At 55.4% G+C, this 16252-nt stretch overlaps 6 protein-coding genes across 6 annotated transcripts; 3 read left to right on the forward strand and 3 right to left on the reverse strand.

Annotated features, from left to right (window-relative positions):
- Positions 1–462: 462 nt before the first annotated feature.
- On the forward strand, positions 463–4425 carry SPSK_08341 (DNA repair/transcription protein MET18/MMS19; the record flags this gene model as incomplete). Its single annotated transcript, XM_016734941.1, has 4 exons — positions 463–550; positions 609–725; positions 787–849; positions 935–4425. The coding sequence occupies 4 exons, from the start codon at positions 463–465 to the stop codon at positions 4423–4425; spliced, it is 3759 nt and encodes a 1252-aa protein (XP_016587894.1).
- A 405-nt stretch (positions 4426–4830) lies between these two features.
- Positions 4831–5723, reverse strand: SPSK_09663 (signal peptidase protein complex; the record flags this gene model as incomplete). Its single annotated transcript, XM_016736235.1, has 3 exons — positions 4831–5250; positions 5343–5626; positions 5687–5723. 3 exons carry the CDS (start codon positions 5721–5723, stop codon positions 4831–4833), a joined length of 741 nt encoding a protein of 246 aa, XP_016587895.1.
- A 443-nt stretch (positions 5724–6166) lies between these two features.
- Positions 6167–7218, forward strand: SPSK_09514 (uncharacterized protein; the record flags this gene model as incomplete). The annotated part of the gene is made up of 4 exons (XM_016736086.1): positions 6167–6213; positions 6306–6700; positions 6795–6956; positions 7037–7218. The coding sequence occupies 4 exons, from the start codon at positions 6167–6169 to the stop codon at positions 7216–7218; spliced, it is 786 nt and encodes a 261-aa protein (XP_016587896.1).
- Positions 7219–7561: 343 nt separating this feature from the next.
- Positions 7562–8468, reverse strand: SPSK_09653 (DNA-directed RNA polymerase III subunit RPC8; the record flags this gene model as incomplete). Its single annotated transcript, XM_016736225.1, has 5 exons — positions 7562–7790; positions 7871–7934; positions 8000–8086; positions 8143–8338; positions 8457–8468. 5 exons carry the CDS (start codon positions 8466–8468, stop codon positions 7562–7564), a joined length of 588 nt encoding a protein of 195 aa, XP_016587897.1.
- A 993-nt stretch (positions 8469–9461) lies between these two features.
- SPSK_08613 (uncharacterized protein) lies at positions 9462–11918 on the forward strand (the record flags this gene model as incomplete). The annotated part of the gene is made up of 2 exons (XM_016735205.1): positions 9462–10723; positions 10895–11918. 2 exons carry the CDS (start codon positions 9462–9464, stop codon positions 11916–11918), a joined length of 2286 nt encoding a protein of 761 aa, XP_016587898.1.
- A 1978-nt stretch (positions 11919–13896) lies between these two features.
- On the reverse strand, positions 13897–14847 carry SPSK_09608 (uncharacterized protein; the record flags this gene model as incomplete). Its single annotated transcript, XM_016736180.1, has 4 exons — positions 13897–14211; positions 14316–14393; positions 14501–14577; positions 14745–14847. The coding sequence occupies 4 exons, from the start codon at positions 14845–14847 to the stop codon at positions 13897–13899; spliced, it is 573 nt and encodes a 190-aa protein (XP_016587899.1).
- Positions 14848–16252: the final 1405 nt, after the last annotated feature.

The raw sequence follows: 16252 nt of genomic DNA on the forward strand, positions 1-16252 counted from the left end.
AGCCTTGGCCGCACCTTCCTCGCTTCACTTTGCGCCGCCAAGATAGTGTGGTCAACAACAATGAGCAAGAATGACCGTCTGCCGGGGCCCCGACTACGGAGTTTGTAGCGGGTTGCACCTGCCAGTTTTTTTCTCCGGCTGCTTTCAAAGCTTTTGCTGCCCCTCCCCCCACTGGTCTTATCGTCTATCAGACATCAATAAGGTACCATTCGTGTGTGGTCACCGCTAAAAGGTACATTGATAGAATTCCCAGCGAACCCCGGCCCTGTGATTGTCAATATGCAAAATCTCGTCATCTCATAAGCAAAGGCTACGACCTCGCCGCACACGCTTGACTGCCCAGAATATCACGCGAGCAGCTGCGTCCACAGCGTCTTGGGACTGGAAGAATCACAAAGGGACTGCATTCGATCTCGGCACCGTCACGCTCGCCCAACACCGATTCCCTGTCTCTCCGTCACAATGGCCGACTTCGCCTCGCTGGCCACCAGCTACGTGCTGGCCGATGCGGAGGACGAGCAGCAGCGGCTGGCCGGCCAAGCCGCTGAAGGTGAGTGATTGGTGTACGAGAGGGCTTTTTTAAGAATTAATTGCTGACGTGTGGCCAGCAATCAAGAGCGCACCGCGCAAGAGCGCCGCCGTCCTCGGCTGGGCGCAGTCCATCAACCAGTGGATGCCGAATGGTGATAATGACGCCGACAGCGATGTGATTGTGCGTGCCAAGGGTAGGTGGCATACAGAACTATCCTCTGGCTTCCGTTGAGTATAGATGCTGACGTTGTACAGCTCTCGGTTTCCTTGCCTCCACATTGGAGGTTCTGGATAAGGACGTCCTTCGTGTCGAACAGGGTACGTTTGTGGAGGTTCCATGCGTCTGTTTCATACTTGCCTTTTATTGTCATTATACTCTTCTGACGCGCCGTCCTTCCTCTAGTCGAACACCTCATTGCATTCTTTGGTGCCTTGTTTGCCATTGACCGCAAGGCCGGTGTCCTCGACGCCTCGACGGCCCTGCGCTGCCTCTGCACAATGACGCAGTTTCGGCCGCCAATGGCCAACGCCGTTCTGTCGCACCTCAACAAGCTCGGCGAGGACTTCCGTTTACAGGTGCCGGCAACACGCCGTGCCGTCTACGACCTGATCGCACTCCTGGTGCGCAACGATGCCGCTCTCAAGAGCCTCAGCGAAACCAACGCCGCCAGCGGCCAGTTTCTCATCGACCTCTTGCAGCTGTGCCGCCATGAGCGTGACCCGGACAATCTGCTGCGGTGGTTTGCCATCCTGCGGCATGTGCTTGATCACTACGGCCCGCCGGCTCTGGCACCCAATGTTGTCGAGGAGGTGTTCAAGGTTGCGTCAGACTACTTCCCCATCTCGATGCGTTCGTCCGCCACAGCCGCCGGCACGACTGTCGACGACCTCAAGACAGCCCTGCGCGGTGTATTTGCAGCCAGCTCGCTTGCATCGACGCCCGTTTTTGATTTTCTGCTCCAGAAGATGGACCAGGGCGACGCCCTGACGGTCTCTGTGAAGGTGGACATCCTCAGCACAATCCATGCCTGTATTGCGGCGTTTCCGAACCCGGCGCAGACGGTGGTGCCGCACACAAGCCGCATCTGGAACTCGCTCAAGTACGAGGTGCGTCATGGCGACGTTCCCGAGACGATCGACGGCACGCTGCAAGTGATCCAAGCCATCTCCACGAGGCTATGCCGCGGCCGCAGCAGCGTCGGTGGTAAGGCTCCTGCGGAGGATGCCGCATTTTTGAAAGACTTTGTCGACCTAGTCCTTGCCGACTGCATCAGCGACCTGTCTAACTCGACGTTTACCACGCCCGCTGGCCGCTTGCTCACCAGCGCCATGCTGGGGGGCTTGGGCGCCTACAACCTGATGATCAGTTCCGTCATCGGCACAGTGAAGAAGGACCTTCAGCAAGCACAGGCCGCAAATCATACACGGGACTTGGTCGGTGTTCTCAATCTCGTCCTGCGGACACGCCACGCTCTCGTAGTCGCTGCTGACGCCGAGGCCCCGACGACTGCTGCCTCCCCCACAGCAACAGAGACTGAGTTCCACACCCACGACGATGCCCTTCTCGGTCTGCTGGAAAGCGTCTATCTGCGCCTGTGGAACAACACTCTCAAGGACACAGCGGCAGAACCAACATCACAGGACCCCGTTGTCTTGACCGAAGTGATTCGCGGCCTGGCTGCTCTGATTGCCCAGCGCGGTCCTCGCCCTTCATCACCTTCGTCTTCTTCTACTCCCTCCTCGTCTGCCACGGCATCCCGGCCACTGCTGTGCACGCACACACAGTGTGAGCGCATTTTCGAAGCGCTCGCGCCGCGGATTCTGGTCCCCTACTCTTCCGCCTCGCAGTCGGGCGCCGCCGACGAGGGCCTGTCGCAGACCGAGTTCCTCACCATCGCCCATGAGGCCATGACGGCGCTCCAGACAGCAACTGCCGTGTACCCTGAAGGCTTTACGTTCCTCGTCGAGCGGACCGTGTCATCCATCGCCGGCAGCCCCAGCGGCCCGATTGCCTCCTACTCGCTCATTGCCCTCTCCTCTTCGGCCGAGTCACTCTCGTCTCTGCGTGACACTCTCTCCCGCGTTGCATATATTGGCTGCTCGACCATACCGTCTGCTGCTGAAGGCCTCGAGAGGAGCGGCAAGGCGCTCTTCCACTTTTTGACGCTGACACAGGCGCTCTTCACGACCCTGGAGCGTCTTTTGGATGCCAAGGCGTCTTTCCAGGCGACCAACGCTGTTCTGTCCGGCGTCTACGGCGCCGCCCTGAATCTGCGCGACGCCTTCTCGAAGCGCGGTGTCGGTCCCGAAAAGGCAAAGCAGCCACCAATCGCCTCGTCTGCTGGGCAGACAACACAATCTACGACAGAAACTGAGACGCTGCAGAAGCAGTTCCAGGCATACGTCAACGAGGCGACGTCCATCGTACGCCGTTTGTACCTGAGGGCAACGGCTGTCGGCACGGACCAGCGGCTCAGCTTGAGCACCGACTTTGAGCATTCAGTCGCCTCGTCGCTTACCCTCGACGACCAGGACGAGTACCTGCACCAGTTGGCTGCGTTTGCGACGTTTGTTGTCCGCGACCTGAGTGAAGAGCAGCAGAAGGAAGCAAAGCTGCATGAGGCTGCCTTTACTCTCTTCCAGTCCGACTGCAAAGGTCAACATTCGTTCTTCCACGAGGCACAAGGCGCACGAGCCGATGTCCTGTCCTTGGGCATTCTCAAGGGCCTCTGGCCATCGACGATCGCATCTTTGGTAAGTCACTCAGAAAAAATGGAGAGGGAAAAATCCCGGATGAGGGACAATCAACTAATAAAAACGCAGGCCGACCTGAACATATCTCCCCTGAACCTCCTGGACGACTTTGATTCACTTGACAGCCTGCCCCCGCGCACCCGCCTGGTCCGCAACACGATTGCCACCGTCGTCACCAACAAGTACTCGGCAGCCGCCAGCGTCGGTGCCAGCAAGGTCCAGTACCCAGGCAACCATGCCGCATGGCAAGCGACGGTTGATGCGATCAAGGCTAAGCTGGACGGCAGCGCATCTCTCACACCCCACCGCTTCGCACGCCTCGTCGCTCTTGCCGCCGGCGCCTTTGCACGCCTAGACAAGGATTCCAAGGCGCTCGCTAAGTTATTGGCCTTTGCGCCGGCTCGCTATGCCGAAGAGGCCAGCAATGGAAACGATACAAAGGCGGCACAGCAAATGGCCCGCATCCTGGGTGGCCTGCTCGTGTCCGACCGCACCCTCTCCACCGACGACCACGCCGTCGTCAAGTCCATCTACAAGCAGTGGGTGTACGGCCAAACCGTCAAGGCGCTGCTGCCACTGGCGTTTCCACCACGCAAGGCTGCTGTCGAGACCGATGAGGCAGCCGTAGCCGCCCGTCGTGCCAGCACTGTGCACACCATTGCCATCATGGCACTCGTCCGCGGCATGCCCTTCTCGGTGTACGAGGACGACGTCGCCACGAGTAGCGGCAGCGAATCCCTGGTCCGCGTGCTCGTCGCCGCGGCCACGACGCTCGTGCCGCAGTGGGGCGACGTTGCCGTTGCGTTGCGTGTACTGTCGTCCATTGTGACGGCCAACCGTGCCGATGCCGTTCGCAGCCACCTCAAGACAGTTGTTGACGCATCCATCCGTGTCTTTTCGTCCGCCGGCCCAGCGTCCTCCACGTCGTCATCTGCATCGGCGCCGCCACCAACCCCTGCTTCTCGCAAGGAGGCTCTTTTGCTGGTGACACAGTTGCCGGCGCACTACGAAGAGGGCCTGTTGCTGCCGTACGAGCCTCGGCTGGCGCGGGCCTTGGCGGCTGCCTGTGGTGACCGGGTTCGTGAGATCCGTGAGGTTGCCCAAAAGGCTCGAGAAAGCTGGGCCAAGGTGGCAGTCTAAGCGATGTATGTAGATACTTTTGGGCCTTGTTTTGCCCTTCTTTGTTATCTTTTTTGCATCTAAAAGGAGTTGGGTGTGGTATAGTTTGAATTTTACTTTTATTAGAATATTCTTTTTTTTAAAAAAACAAAAATAATAAAACTAAATACCTGATAGGTTACATCATCTCATGGCATTTAGATAAAAGCAATAAATAACCGCCTAGTAGATATTAAAGAAAATGGAAGATATAAGTCGTGGTTTTTCGTGACTATTGAATTTGGACTGCGCTTTGACGAAGCCTAACAAAAAAATTGGACATATGATCGGGCATAAACATACATGTGAACCCGTCACAGGTTGTTTTTAACAAGAAAAGACATGGCCTGTTACCATCCTAGCAACACCTCCCTCGCTTTCACGTCCTCATGCCGCCTTGGGCGCTGCCTTTCTGCGCTTACCACCCTTCTTGCCAGCTGTCCCTGTGGCCGTGGCAACGCCCGAGTCGCTCTCGCTTGCGTCGGCAGCTGCTCCGGCAGCCAACATTTCCAGCACGGCCGGACTGTAGGCGGGTTGTGACGAAGTTGCTGGTGCTGCTGCTGCCGACGCTTCCGCAGCAGGGGCAACGCTGGCCACACGTTTTGGATCGGCCTGGCCAATTGCTGGCACAGCGGTCGCAAGGACGGTCTGGAAAGGAGCGGCAATAAAGCTGCCGGCGCTGTCGAACCACTCGGAAAAGGGGCGGGAGATGGCGATCTTTTGGGCCGCAGCCTTGGACTTGGACGTGATGGTGATGTCGACATTGTAGACGGGTGTGTACTTTTCGACGGACGTGGCAATGGTAATCTGGAGGCAGCATTAGCACGAGCATGCGCAATCGCAAGCGCAATCACATTTCCCAAGCGAGCAAAGCGTGGCCAAAAAGGACAGAGACGTACGGTTTCGCCGCTGGGCGACGTGCCGACATAGACGGTTGCGCCCTCGACGTAGCGCGACCAATAGGTCAGGGCGACGTTGAGCGCCATGTAGACGAGGACGGCGAGAGCCGAGTAGTACTTGGTGCTGTCGAAGCCGAGCTTGTAGTCCCACAGAAAACAGGCGACAGCAACAGCCAGGGCGCCGTAGCCGAGGGCAAGGCGCACATCGGCCAGGCGGTGCGACTGGACAAAGCGCAGGGAGTTGAGGTAGTTGGGGATGGCATCGTCGGACGTGTTCTTGAGGTCTGCGCAGGATGTTGTTAGCAATGGTTCCTTGGTGGTGGGAAGAGGCTCAAAGCACGTACCCGCCAGATTGTAGACAGAAATCTTTTCTTGCGACATGGCGGCTGTGGGAGTTACGGAAGTGCTGGTGGTTCGTGGTGGTCGAGAATGTCGTCTACCGTTTTGTTACGTCGTGGTTGGCGATCGCGAACACGTCGGCAGCAATTTGGAGAGATGTGGCTACTTTGATGCGTCGCGGAGAGAGCAGACGGCACAGCTCCAATTGACGCGCCCCACTAATTAGGTTGCTGTACGTCGCTGGCGTCTGCCACTTTAGCGTGTCGGCCCCTGCGTGTGGCTCCCACAACGCAAGCCACAGTGGCCAGCCGGTCGCCAAACCCCCCATATGCCAAAGCTCCTTTTTCCTGCCTGTCCTCATGTCTCCAGCGAAACGGGACACATGAATAGCCTCGCCACAAACGTTGCCCGTCCTCCGTCGCCACACCCCAGCGCATCGCCCATCGCTTAGACTCAAGATATTTCCCAATTTCTCGTGGTCCACCATGTCGCAGGTCCCCGTCCAGTCGATCCCGCGGGATCCCCAGCTTCTGTTCGTCATCCCCTCTCCTTTTTGCTCTCCCCTCTTCCTCGACCTTCAGCACTCTCTTCGTGTCGATGCCGGACCACCTGCTAACTCTTTAGGTACTGGATCCTCTTCCCGATCACCATTGTCATGATCCTCACCGGTGTTCTGCGCCACTACGCCAATGTGCTCATGGCCACGGCGCCCAAAAAGGTCGAGCAGCGCGCTCTCCGCGAACAGCGGTCCATGTTGCACGGCGTCAACGTCCGCACCAACCACCACGTGCTGTCGGGCCGCTCCTTCAACACGCGCCGCGACCACCTCGTGGCAGCCTACGAGTCCGGCGCCTACCTCAAGGCGCCCGAGAACCGCGGCCAGGCGCCGCCGAACCCGATGACGGACCCCAACGCCATGGACGGCATGATGGGCATGATGAAGGGCAATATGGCCATGATCATTCCCAACACGCTGATTATGAGCTGGATCAATGCTTTTTTCAGCGGATACGTTATCAGTGCGTTCATTTTTGTGACTTGGTCTTTGGATGTGACTTTTTTTTTTAAAAAAAAAAAAAATACACTGTGACGGTACACCTGCTAACTATATAGTGAAACTCCCCTTCCCCTTGACCATCAAGTTCAAGAGCATGCTTCAGGCTGGTGTCGCCACGCGGGACATGGACGCGCGCTGGATGTCGAGCATCAGCTGGTACTTCTTGTGCATTTTCGGCCTGCAGTCCGTGTTCAACTTCCTCCTCGGAAACGAGAACGGTATGTGTCTTTTGTGTCTCTCCTGTCTTTTGACGTCCCTTTGTCTTCGTGATGCCATCCATGTTCCTGACAATGTACAGCCGCCAGCCAAATGGCGCAGCAGATGGGCCAGATGGGCCCCCAGATGCCCCAGATGGGTGCTCCTGGCCAGGACCCGGACAAGCAGTTCCTGGCCGAGGTCGAGAATCTCGCCGTCGTGGAGCACTACTCGGTGCTGGACAACGTGGAGCAGCGGCTGCTCAACCGCGCCACCAAGGCATAGTAGAACGGACCTCCTGTTGTCTGATGGAGAACAGGGTAGGGAAAGGATGGTCTATGTACATAAGGAATGAGAGGACTGAAAATCAGGGATTCGGGGCAACTGGGGAATAAAATCCGGGGCAGAGACTTGAAGGCCAGAAATATCGCATATAGATCGCACCCGACGAAGCTCTTTCACTTTTTTCCTTCTTTTTCTCTTGGGCATTCTGCGCATCGTCTGGTCCTTGGCTGGTGGTCATGTCTGGTGTGGATGCCAAGCGTCCTGGGTTCCCAGCCGTTATGACTCCGTCGTCCGGTCGGCGGTTTGCGGACATCGTCGTGTTATTCGTTTTTTGTGCCCCGGCTCACTCGTCCCACCAGATGCACACGCCGAGACCGGGGTCTTTCATGCTTCCGCGGATGCGATATGGCGGATTGCGGCGTTCGTCAGGCTCCTCACCACGCTCAATAGGCTTCGTGGGCGTCTGGTCGTGCCACTCCTCGTCAATGACGCGGAACCGTACCATTTCGTGGTTGTCGTAGTACATGCGCGTGTCGTCAATGTTCCACACCCACAGCTGCTGGTTCATGTCGCTGTTGGAAGGTGTGAGCAACAATTCTATACGTCCGTCGATTGGACTGAGGGCCCTCGTTGATACGGAAGAGAAACTTACTATTCTGCCTCGTCCGGCAGCTCGTCATAGGGGACAAGGATGTCGTCGAAGAAGTCGGTGCGCACTAGAGGCAGAGTCAGTTGTTGCTGAATCAAGCTGACCAAAGCCGAACGGATAGATCCGACATACAGTGAATGCCATTAGGACTGCAGCTGCTGATGCGGGCAAACATCACTTCGCCCTTGAACGGGTGAAAAACGACAAGGCGGAATTCGACTGAAGGCACGTTAGAAGAGGACGGAAGGCGGCCGACGAGAGGGGCTTGTACTTACCATTGACGTTAACGAAGCCGTCACCATGACCGATGAGGCCTTCTGAGGTCCATAACAGGTCATAGAGGCAGATGCAAAGGCCAATCTTCTGGATCACCTTGTTGGCATACTTGGCGTTGATGTTGTCCTCGATGGCATGGATACTCCTTTTGGAGAAGTCGTTTGGGTCTATCCGGACCAAGTCGGCAATTTTTGTCTGAAAAAGGCCAGTCAGTACAAGTGCTCCCTGCCTCTTGCGCCTCCCTTCTTCCCGGCTGCATGGGCGTTCCATATTCCAACGTCAATACAAAGCGTAGATCAAGGCGTTTACTCACGAGAATAAACATGTCGCCCGGTGTTCGGAGGAGCTGCAGGTGCCTCTGTCTTGATAAAATATGTATATGTCGATCCGAAATCGTAGAGGCTCCAACTTGTACCAAACTGTCCACTGGGCTCGAGAAAACGGGAAGGTTGTTCAGCAACCGGGTGAGGATATCGTCATTTTTGGAGGGGGACGACAAAAAAAACAGTTACAGTGGAGCTATAGCTGCTAATGCACTATATTTTGGGGTGACATCCTTGCAATTCTGCCGCGTTATGTAATCCGTCGTTGACCGCCTTTGACGCGTTTCTGCCACAAACGGACTTGAGACGACAGAAATCCTGTCGGGAACTTCCCGTCCTTCAATCTCGCGATTTGGGCATCTCGCAACAACACCCGTTTCCTTGTGGATCCTCGACAATCACAATCCCATCTCTCGCCCATCTTCAGTCGACGAACTTCCTTCCCTAGAGTTTATTTCATCCCATAACCAGCCAAAGACTTTTCCTCCCTTCGTGGACATCCGGAATCTTCGTTTTTGCCTCGCTAGTTATTTTTGCCTTTGTTCCCTCCTGACTTTTTCCTGACGGCCGTCGAGGTCATCGAATCGTCCTCTTCTCATCAACAGTCTTTGCTTCTATTCCGTTCGAGTCTTTGGTGTCAGAGCAGTCCTGGTGCCAGTATTCGGGCTCTTTCAGTTGCCACCCCTTTCCAGCACCTGCCACTTCGGTTGTCGAACTCACAACTGCACAGCTGCACACTTATTCCATTGACCCGCCCATTTCGTTGAGTGGTAACCGCGTTGCGCAAGACACACAGTCGACTTCGTTTGTCGTATCCGGCGTCTTCGAGTCACATGTGGCTAGCCGCCTAATTCATGTGATTCAGACTCCGCATCTCAACGTAGTGTTGAACTCCCTCGGCCATTTTTGTGTGTTTTCTCTACTCTCTTTCGTTTGCGTTTTCTTCTGTTCGTTCCTTGCCTCTCCCACTCTGTCCTTCTCCTAGCACATCGACAATGTCATCCTACGGATACGGTCCTCCGCCGCCGCCACCGTCCTCGTCGCAGGCGTCCGGAGGCTACGGACACCAATACCCCTCCACCTACCAGCAAGGCCCATCCCACAGCGGTCCCTCGCCTCGTGGCGGTCGCGGCGGAGGATACTATGGAGGCCGCGGAGGTGGACATGCAGGACAAGGAGGTGGCAGCGAACATCATGCTCAGCCGGGGTATGGTTATGGATCGCAAGGCCCGCAGCAGTACGGCCAGCAGAGCCACTATGGTGCTTCTACTCCACACAGCGCGCCGGCATCCTATGGCGGACCGTCGCAACAGCCTCCATCGCAGCAGCAGCACCAGTGGTCCCACGAACCGTCTGTCCAGCACCATGCACCGCCACCACAAGGATACTACGCACAGCACCCACAGCATGCGCAGCACGCGCCGCAGGGCTACTCTCAGCAGCCCCCACAGGGCCAGTCGCCTGCCCAGCATCAGGGCTCGTATGGGCAGCAGCCTCCGTACGGACCCCCTAGCGGCCCGGCTTCCTCGCAGACACCATACAATCATCACCAGTACCAACAGCCGAGCGCTCCTCCTTCGCAGCAATGGAGCGGGCTTGGCGGACAGAACGGAGGATACAGCGGGCATTATAGCGGCCGAGGCCGTGGAGGAGGTGGTTACCACCATGAGTCTCGGGGCGGCGGATCGAAGGCCCATATGATGGGTCCGCCCATCCGTATTGGTTTCGAGAATGGCGGTTCGCAGCACGGCCCGGGTGCCGGATCGCCGGCTCCAGTGAGCAGCGGGGGTTACCAACCACCGCCATATGCGGCCCCGCAAGGAGGAGCACCGCCGCAACCTCCGTCGGGTCCGTCCGGCTACAATGGTGCCCCGTACCAAAGCTACCCACCAACTGGCCCAGGCGGTCACGGTGGCCCTGTCGGCCCGCCGCAGCACTATGATCCTTACTATAACAACCAGAACAACCGCCACCACCAGCGGGGTGGGTTTCATAACAACTCCCATCGCGGTGGCCGCGGTGGGTTTACTGACAACAAGATGCGGTACAAAAAGCACAACAGTACCAGTCACGCTGGTGCACCACATACCACCCATCCGCACTCCAACAATCATCAGAAGCCTGATGCTGCCTCGGCTGGCAAGAAGAAGAAGCGTAAGACGAACACACTCGGCCTCACGCCGGGTGAAGAGTCAGACGAAGAAGAAGATGATGAAGAGGCCAAGTTGGTTGAATTGATCGGTCCCGATGCTCCAAAGTAGGCCTCCCTCCCCTTGTTTTTGATTTCTTTGATCTGTTTTCTATTTTTGCTTGCGGCTGAAATGCCGCACGTGAAAAAAAGGCATAGTGCTTGTCCTTTCTTGGCCTGCTGTCTGCTATATTACGTCTTTATTACTATTTTCTCACATACACGTTATTAACAAAACAGCCCGGTTGACATTGCCGCATGGATCGCTGAGCGGCGAAGTAACTTCCCTACCAAGGAACGCGTGAAGGCGAAACTTGCAGGAAACGATGCAGGCGACAGCAAACCAGGGGATGGCGCCAAGCCCGAGTCTGCGGCTGTTGCGTCGCATGGTGCCAAAAGTGTGGCGGGCCTGACGGCCTTGGAGCGCCAGCAGCAAAAGGCGGAGAAACTGCGCAAGCAGCTGGAAAAGGTCGAGTCCAGCATCAAGCGAAAGCGCGAGCAGCAGGATGAGGGTGATGAGATGCGCGATGTGGAGGGCAATGGCGATGGCGCCGACTCGGACGCCTCGCTGGACTCCAAGCTTGGATCGGACGATGATGCACCCGAGGCCGTGCCCATCCGCACCGAGACGGCGGCGTCTGTGGCTGCAGCAGCAGCCGCGGCCGCGGCCAAAGGCGTGATCCCACCGGCCGCGAAAAAGGCCGATCCCACAAAGCACTGCAAGTACTACTCGACCGGTGGCACGTGTGGCAAAAAGGGCAAGTGTCGCTTTGTGCACGATCCGGCGGTGCGCGAGGCCGCGCTGCAGGAGCGCGAGCGCAACGGCGGGCGTATGACGCTGCGCCAGCGACTCGTGCTCAACGACAAGGACCAGGAGGATCTGACCATCGTCAAGACCCTGCAGTACCTCAAGGAGAAGGGCATGATGTCTGGCGCCAGCGCCCCTCTTGCACAAACCGCAGAGTCCGGCGGTGGCACACCTGGTCCAGGCCAGTCGGGCGCGTCGTCCAAGACGCAGAGTGTCGCACCGACCAGTCCCGGCAAAAGCACCACCAAGCCAGAGTCGGGCGTCGCGAGCTTGCCGGCTGCCCCGTCTCTGGGCAAGAAACACCAGCAACAGCAGCAGCAGCAGTCCCCGCCGCAGCCGGCACAGTCTGACACCGGCGCTGCTGCGGGATCTGCTTCGTCTGCTCCGACCGTGCGCTATCAAGGCTGGGATCTTAGTGGGTTTGGCAACACTGGCGTGAAGTCGGAGGAGTCTTGAGCGAGCACAGAAATTACGTGTATCCTCCGATTCCTTCGAGGTAGTGGTGCAGTGGCACACTCTTACCTTTTACGCAGTCCCCTGTTCCGTTTATATGTTTCCCTGTATCATGAGCATTGCTTGATCTTGTTGTTTCTATTGTTTTTCATTTGTCTGTTTCGTAATCTGTTGTACTTATAACTTTAATCGGGTGTCAACATTCTCTTTATCCTTTATAGTGCATTCCCAAAAGGAGTTTGTTGACAAACAAGTGTGAGGTCTATACAGGGCCAGAAAATGGGGCCTTCATGTTCCTTTTGATAAGGTTTGTGTTGCTCTGTCCCTTCCTACTTCGTTTGCCTTTATACGATGGATGTAATAATACCAAAGTAATAAGTCTACCTACGCACTGCCTCGGTGGACTCCCCAACGGAATAAAAGTGTCTCGGTATCTATATTCTCTCCATGGCATTATTATTTCTAGGTTGGTTGGCCAAGATGGCTGGCCAGCCGTATCGAGGACAATTTGCCTTTTTCCTCATGACAATTGCAAAAGATGATGGACCTGAATAGAGCTCAAAGTAGCAGCAAGAATATGTAGACAAAGATAAAAAATTGTCATGGGAGACTTACAAAGCTGGATCTAACAAGCCACATCGTCTCATTGAGAGATCGGATAATGGGACGTCGATTTAACCTTAAAGAATGCACGTGGATAAACATGGATGGAACACCAAAAGAAGAAGTGGATAACTGGATAACGCCCGAAAAACCTGGTTGTTGGCTCGGGATGTTGTGTCGATCGTTGTTCAACTTGTTGTCCGGTTCCTCTTTTATTTGTCGAGGACGCTTTGCATCTCCAGAAAAACACGTGCGGTACATCCCAGTTTTTTGACAGGATCACCCCTGACACACCAGCGCGGAATCAAAACAAATAGATAAATACAAATCCAGCCAAGAAACGTCCAATGGAGATTAAAAAAAGCTGGAAATACATTGTACCAGCTCGTATGGCCAAGGCTTGTGTAAGTACAGTATTCTATTGATGGATTTCAATCCCTCCTAAACCGATGGTTGTCTCCGTGCCAAGACGGCAGCGGCCGCATTGCATGTACGACATACTGCGACTGCATTCCATGGGTAAGGGCAAGTCTGCATGATACTTTTCTATCTTTCATTTTCAATTTTTTTCCGGGATTGCTGGTATTTCTTCTGGTATCTCTGCAGCTCGCTTGTCGGCCTGTTTTACGTACTACAAGGGACACGTGCGAGACGAGGACTTTCTGTCCTCATGTACGTTCGACTTGCTATAATGCTTGAATAAAACACATCTTTCACTGCTTCAACGCTCCCCGTGCGCCGTGCTGATTGGAAAGAAAGCACCGAAAATCAAAACACGCGACGCGCATCAAAGTAAATAAACAAATAGGGATAACCTATGCACTATCAAAGCCTTCCGCCTCACGGTACGCCTTCAGCCAGATCCGGTCATGAGAAAAGACAAGACACGGAGCCTCACCATCATTCATCATGCTAATTATCGTCGCCCTCCTTCCCTGCCCTTCCACCGTTCCCTCCATCCTGTCGCTCATAAAACCAAACAAGCCCGCCGTGTCTTCGTCAGCGTCGTCTCCTTGTCGGTGGTAGTATTAATACCGCGTGCAAGCACTGCGGGTTTGGTTGGACCAGCACCCCTTCGAGTACGTGGGCGTAAACGTTGAAAAAAATAGAGCACGAGAGTGCATAAAAGAAGACATCAAGTCGATCAAAGTGTCGAATGATAAAGAAGATGAGGAAATGGTGGGAGAGAGTTAAGTTGGCAAAATACGACAGGGAAACGAGTATATCGTGGCGTCGCCCAGCTACCCAGCCCAGGGGTAGGTGTATCGCGGTATGCCAGAGTCACTCCAATTTCAATTGTTTCCTCATGTTGTGCTGCCACAGTGTGTTTTGATATTTTTAATTTTGGAGTTCTGAATGGGGTTGCAAGGCTGTCCCTTTACAGGAGGTAAGCAAACAGGCCCAGAGCCACAGCGGCGGCACCGTTGCCAAGGTGGCCAACGGCCGTGGGCATGGCGCCGTTCGCGGACTTGGTCGAGCTCGGAGCAGGAGTGTTAGTAGCCGAAGCCGACGCGCCCTTGTCAGTAGCTGTGGCACTGGTCGCCGGGGCAGAGGAGCTTGCAGCAACAGCAGTGTAGTTGTCCGGGTTGAGAGAACCGCACTGGTCCTGAATGCTAGTCGTGCAGTTCTTCTGGCCCTGTGCGTTGCCAACGTTGGCTGCGTTGCACTCAGAATAAGCTTCCTGGCAGATGAACTATACGGGCCGGGGGAAGAGTCAGTCACGCAAAGTCAACGATCGAGTCGCAATACGAGACGGGTAGCCATTGCTACGCCAGGATAGCGCGAGAGAAGACATACGGTAGGCAGAGTCTGCGTGTAGTACTCGAGGCCGGGGGCGGTGCCGTTCTGGCACAGACAGTTGAATGTCAACAAGTTCTGTATCGGAATGTCAGCACGATTGGTAATTCTCGAATGCAAAGCATAGCCGACCGGACTGGGCTGCGCCAGTCCGGGTGCAAGGGGGAGACTGGGCCGCGACGTACGGGGTCACAACTGTTGGCCTTGGGGTTGCCGTCACAAAGCGTCGAGCATGTGTTGCCCTGTGCAGAACACCAGTTCGCTGGTGGATGGCGAAATAACATGTCAGCTATTGTGCGCAGATCAAAAGGCGAGGCAACAAAGTCATCGTCGAGTCACGGCGTAGTGACAATCTCGCCATGGCGAAGGGCGCGCAAAAGCGGCCAGCAGAGAGACGGACGAGTAAGAGGAAACAGAGGGAAAACATACACCGCTGCGTTAGAGGAACAGCCGAGGGATCAATGGTGAAGTTCTTGACGGCATTGACGGCACCGAGTGCAGAGAGCGCGACAAACACGACCGAGTTGCGCATTTTTGCTGTTGTGAAGGGCGAAGGAGACGAAAAGTGGTGAAAAGGCGAAACAGAAAAAAAGAAGAAAAAAGAAGACGTGATACTATTTCGGCTTGTCAAAAGCTTCAATGCCGTAATTGGAATATATTTACAAACGGGGTGGAAGAAGGAAAACAGGAGAGGACGAGAGGGAAAAGAAGGGAAACAAAAGGAAAGAGGGTTTGAGACTGGGGGAGTATGCGATGATTTAATTTGTTTCGGGGGCAATTTGGGAAGGGGCGATAGGCACAGGAACGGGAAGGAACGATGGGCAATGAAGGGGTGGTGAGTGAGGACAGGCACAGGCACACGATGGAAAAGAGGTTAAGGCATTTCAGGCCGAGCTGCCGGGTGGGGAGGGAATGCTTTGTGTGAGCATTACGGGGGCAACCACGACAGCTCGCGATAGTCAGAGTGCAGCAACAAGCCGCCAAGAAAAGGGCAACAGCAACAAGGGAGCTAGCTACTTTCCGTTTCTGTTTTTTTGCAGTGGCACACACATGCGACCCCTTGTGCTACGGAGCGAGACGAGCTAAGATACCGGAGGCAGGTACGGACAGTGCAAGTGGCAGGTATCAGACCTGCGCCGCAAATTGCAGCTTGTTGGGAAGGAACAGGTGGTTTTGCGACACCAAAATCCTCTGGAGATGCGAGAATTGGGGAAGGGGCGACCGCGCAAACATGACTAGACCAGAGTGCATCAACAGAAAAGTGTGGGTGACAGGACTAATCGGCGTTGTAGGATAGCTGCGCCGCTAAGCCAGAAGCGGCCAAGTCCAATGGGACCTCGCCAGACAAAATGAGAAGGAGAAGAAAGCGAGCAGAATCATGAGTGTGAGGGCGAAACGCCAAGAGTAAAAAGGGCAGCGAGATGACCACGCCAAGACCAGGTCTTGCTCGTTGCTCCTCTTTTGCCTCTTTTCTTCCGTGAAATGCCTGAGGTTCTTTACCGGGGCGTCATATCCTGTTGGAAGGGCCAACGCGCCTGCTCTCAAAAGAATGTGTCTCGTGTGTTGCCCACAATATCGTCGCTGATAAACTGATAATATGATACAGCCTGGTTGAGGAAAGAGGCCCTATCGTGGCTTCCCGCAACGCCAAACAACCGCAAACGGGCCAATTGGTCTCACATGAGGAAGGCACGACGAAATTACTAGGATGTGCCTCTGCTTCCTGCAAATCCAGCCTCTTCAATTTTTCCTCTTCCACTTTTGCGCCTCGTTTTCCTTACTTTTTCCTCGCTCCTCTTGCGTTTTTCTCCTCTTTCGTTCGTTCGCTCGTTTGCTTCCGGCACACTTCAAGCCGTGTCTCCAGTTTTAAAACGCAAACTCCACTTGCGTCAGCGTGCAGAAGCGTCCGCGACGTTCCTTCCCTTTAGTCCATTCCC

The sequence above is a fragment of the Sporothrix schenckii genome, assembly GCF_000961545.1.
Source record: "Sporothrix schenckii 1099-18 chromosome Unknown Cont44, whole genome shotgun sequence".
In the NCBI taxonomy this organism is placed as follows: domain Eukaryota; kingdom Fungi; phylum Ascomycota; class Sordariomycetes; order Ophiostomatales; family Ophiostomataceae; genus Sporothrix; species Sporothrix schenckii.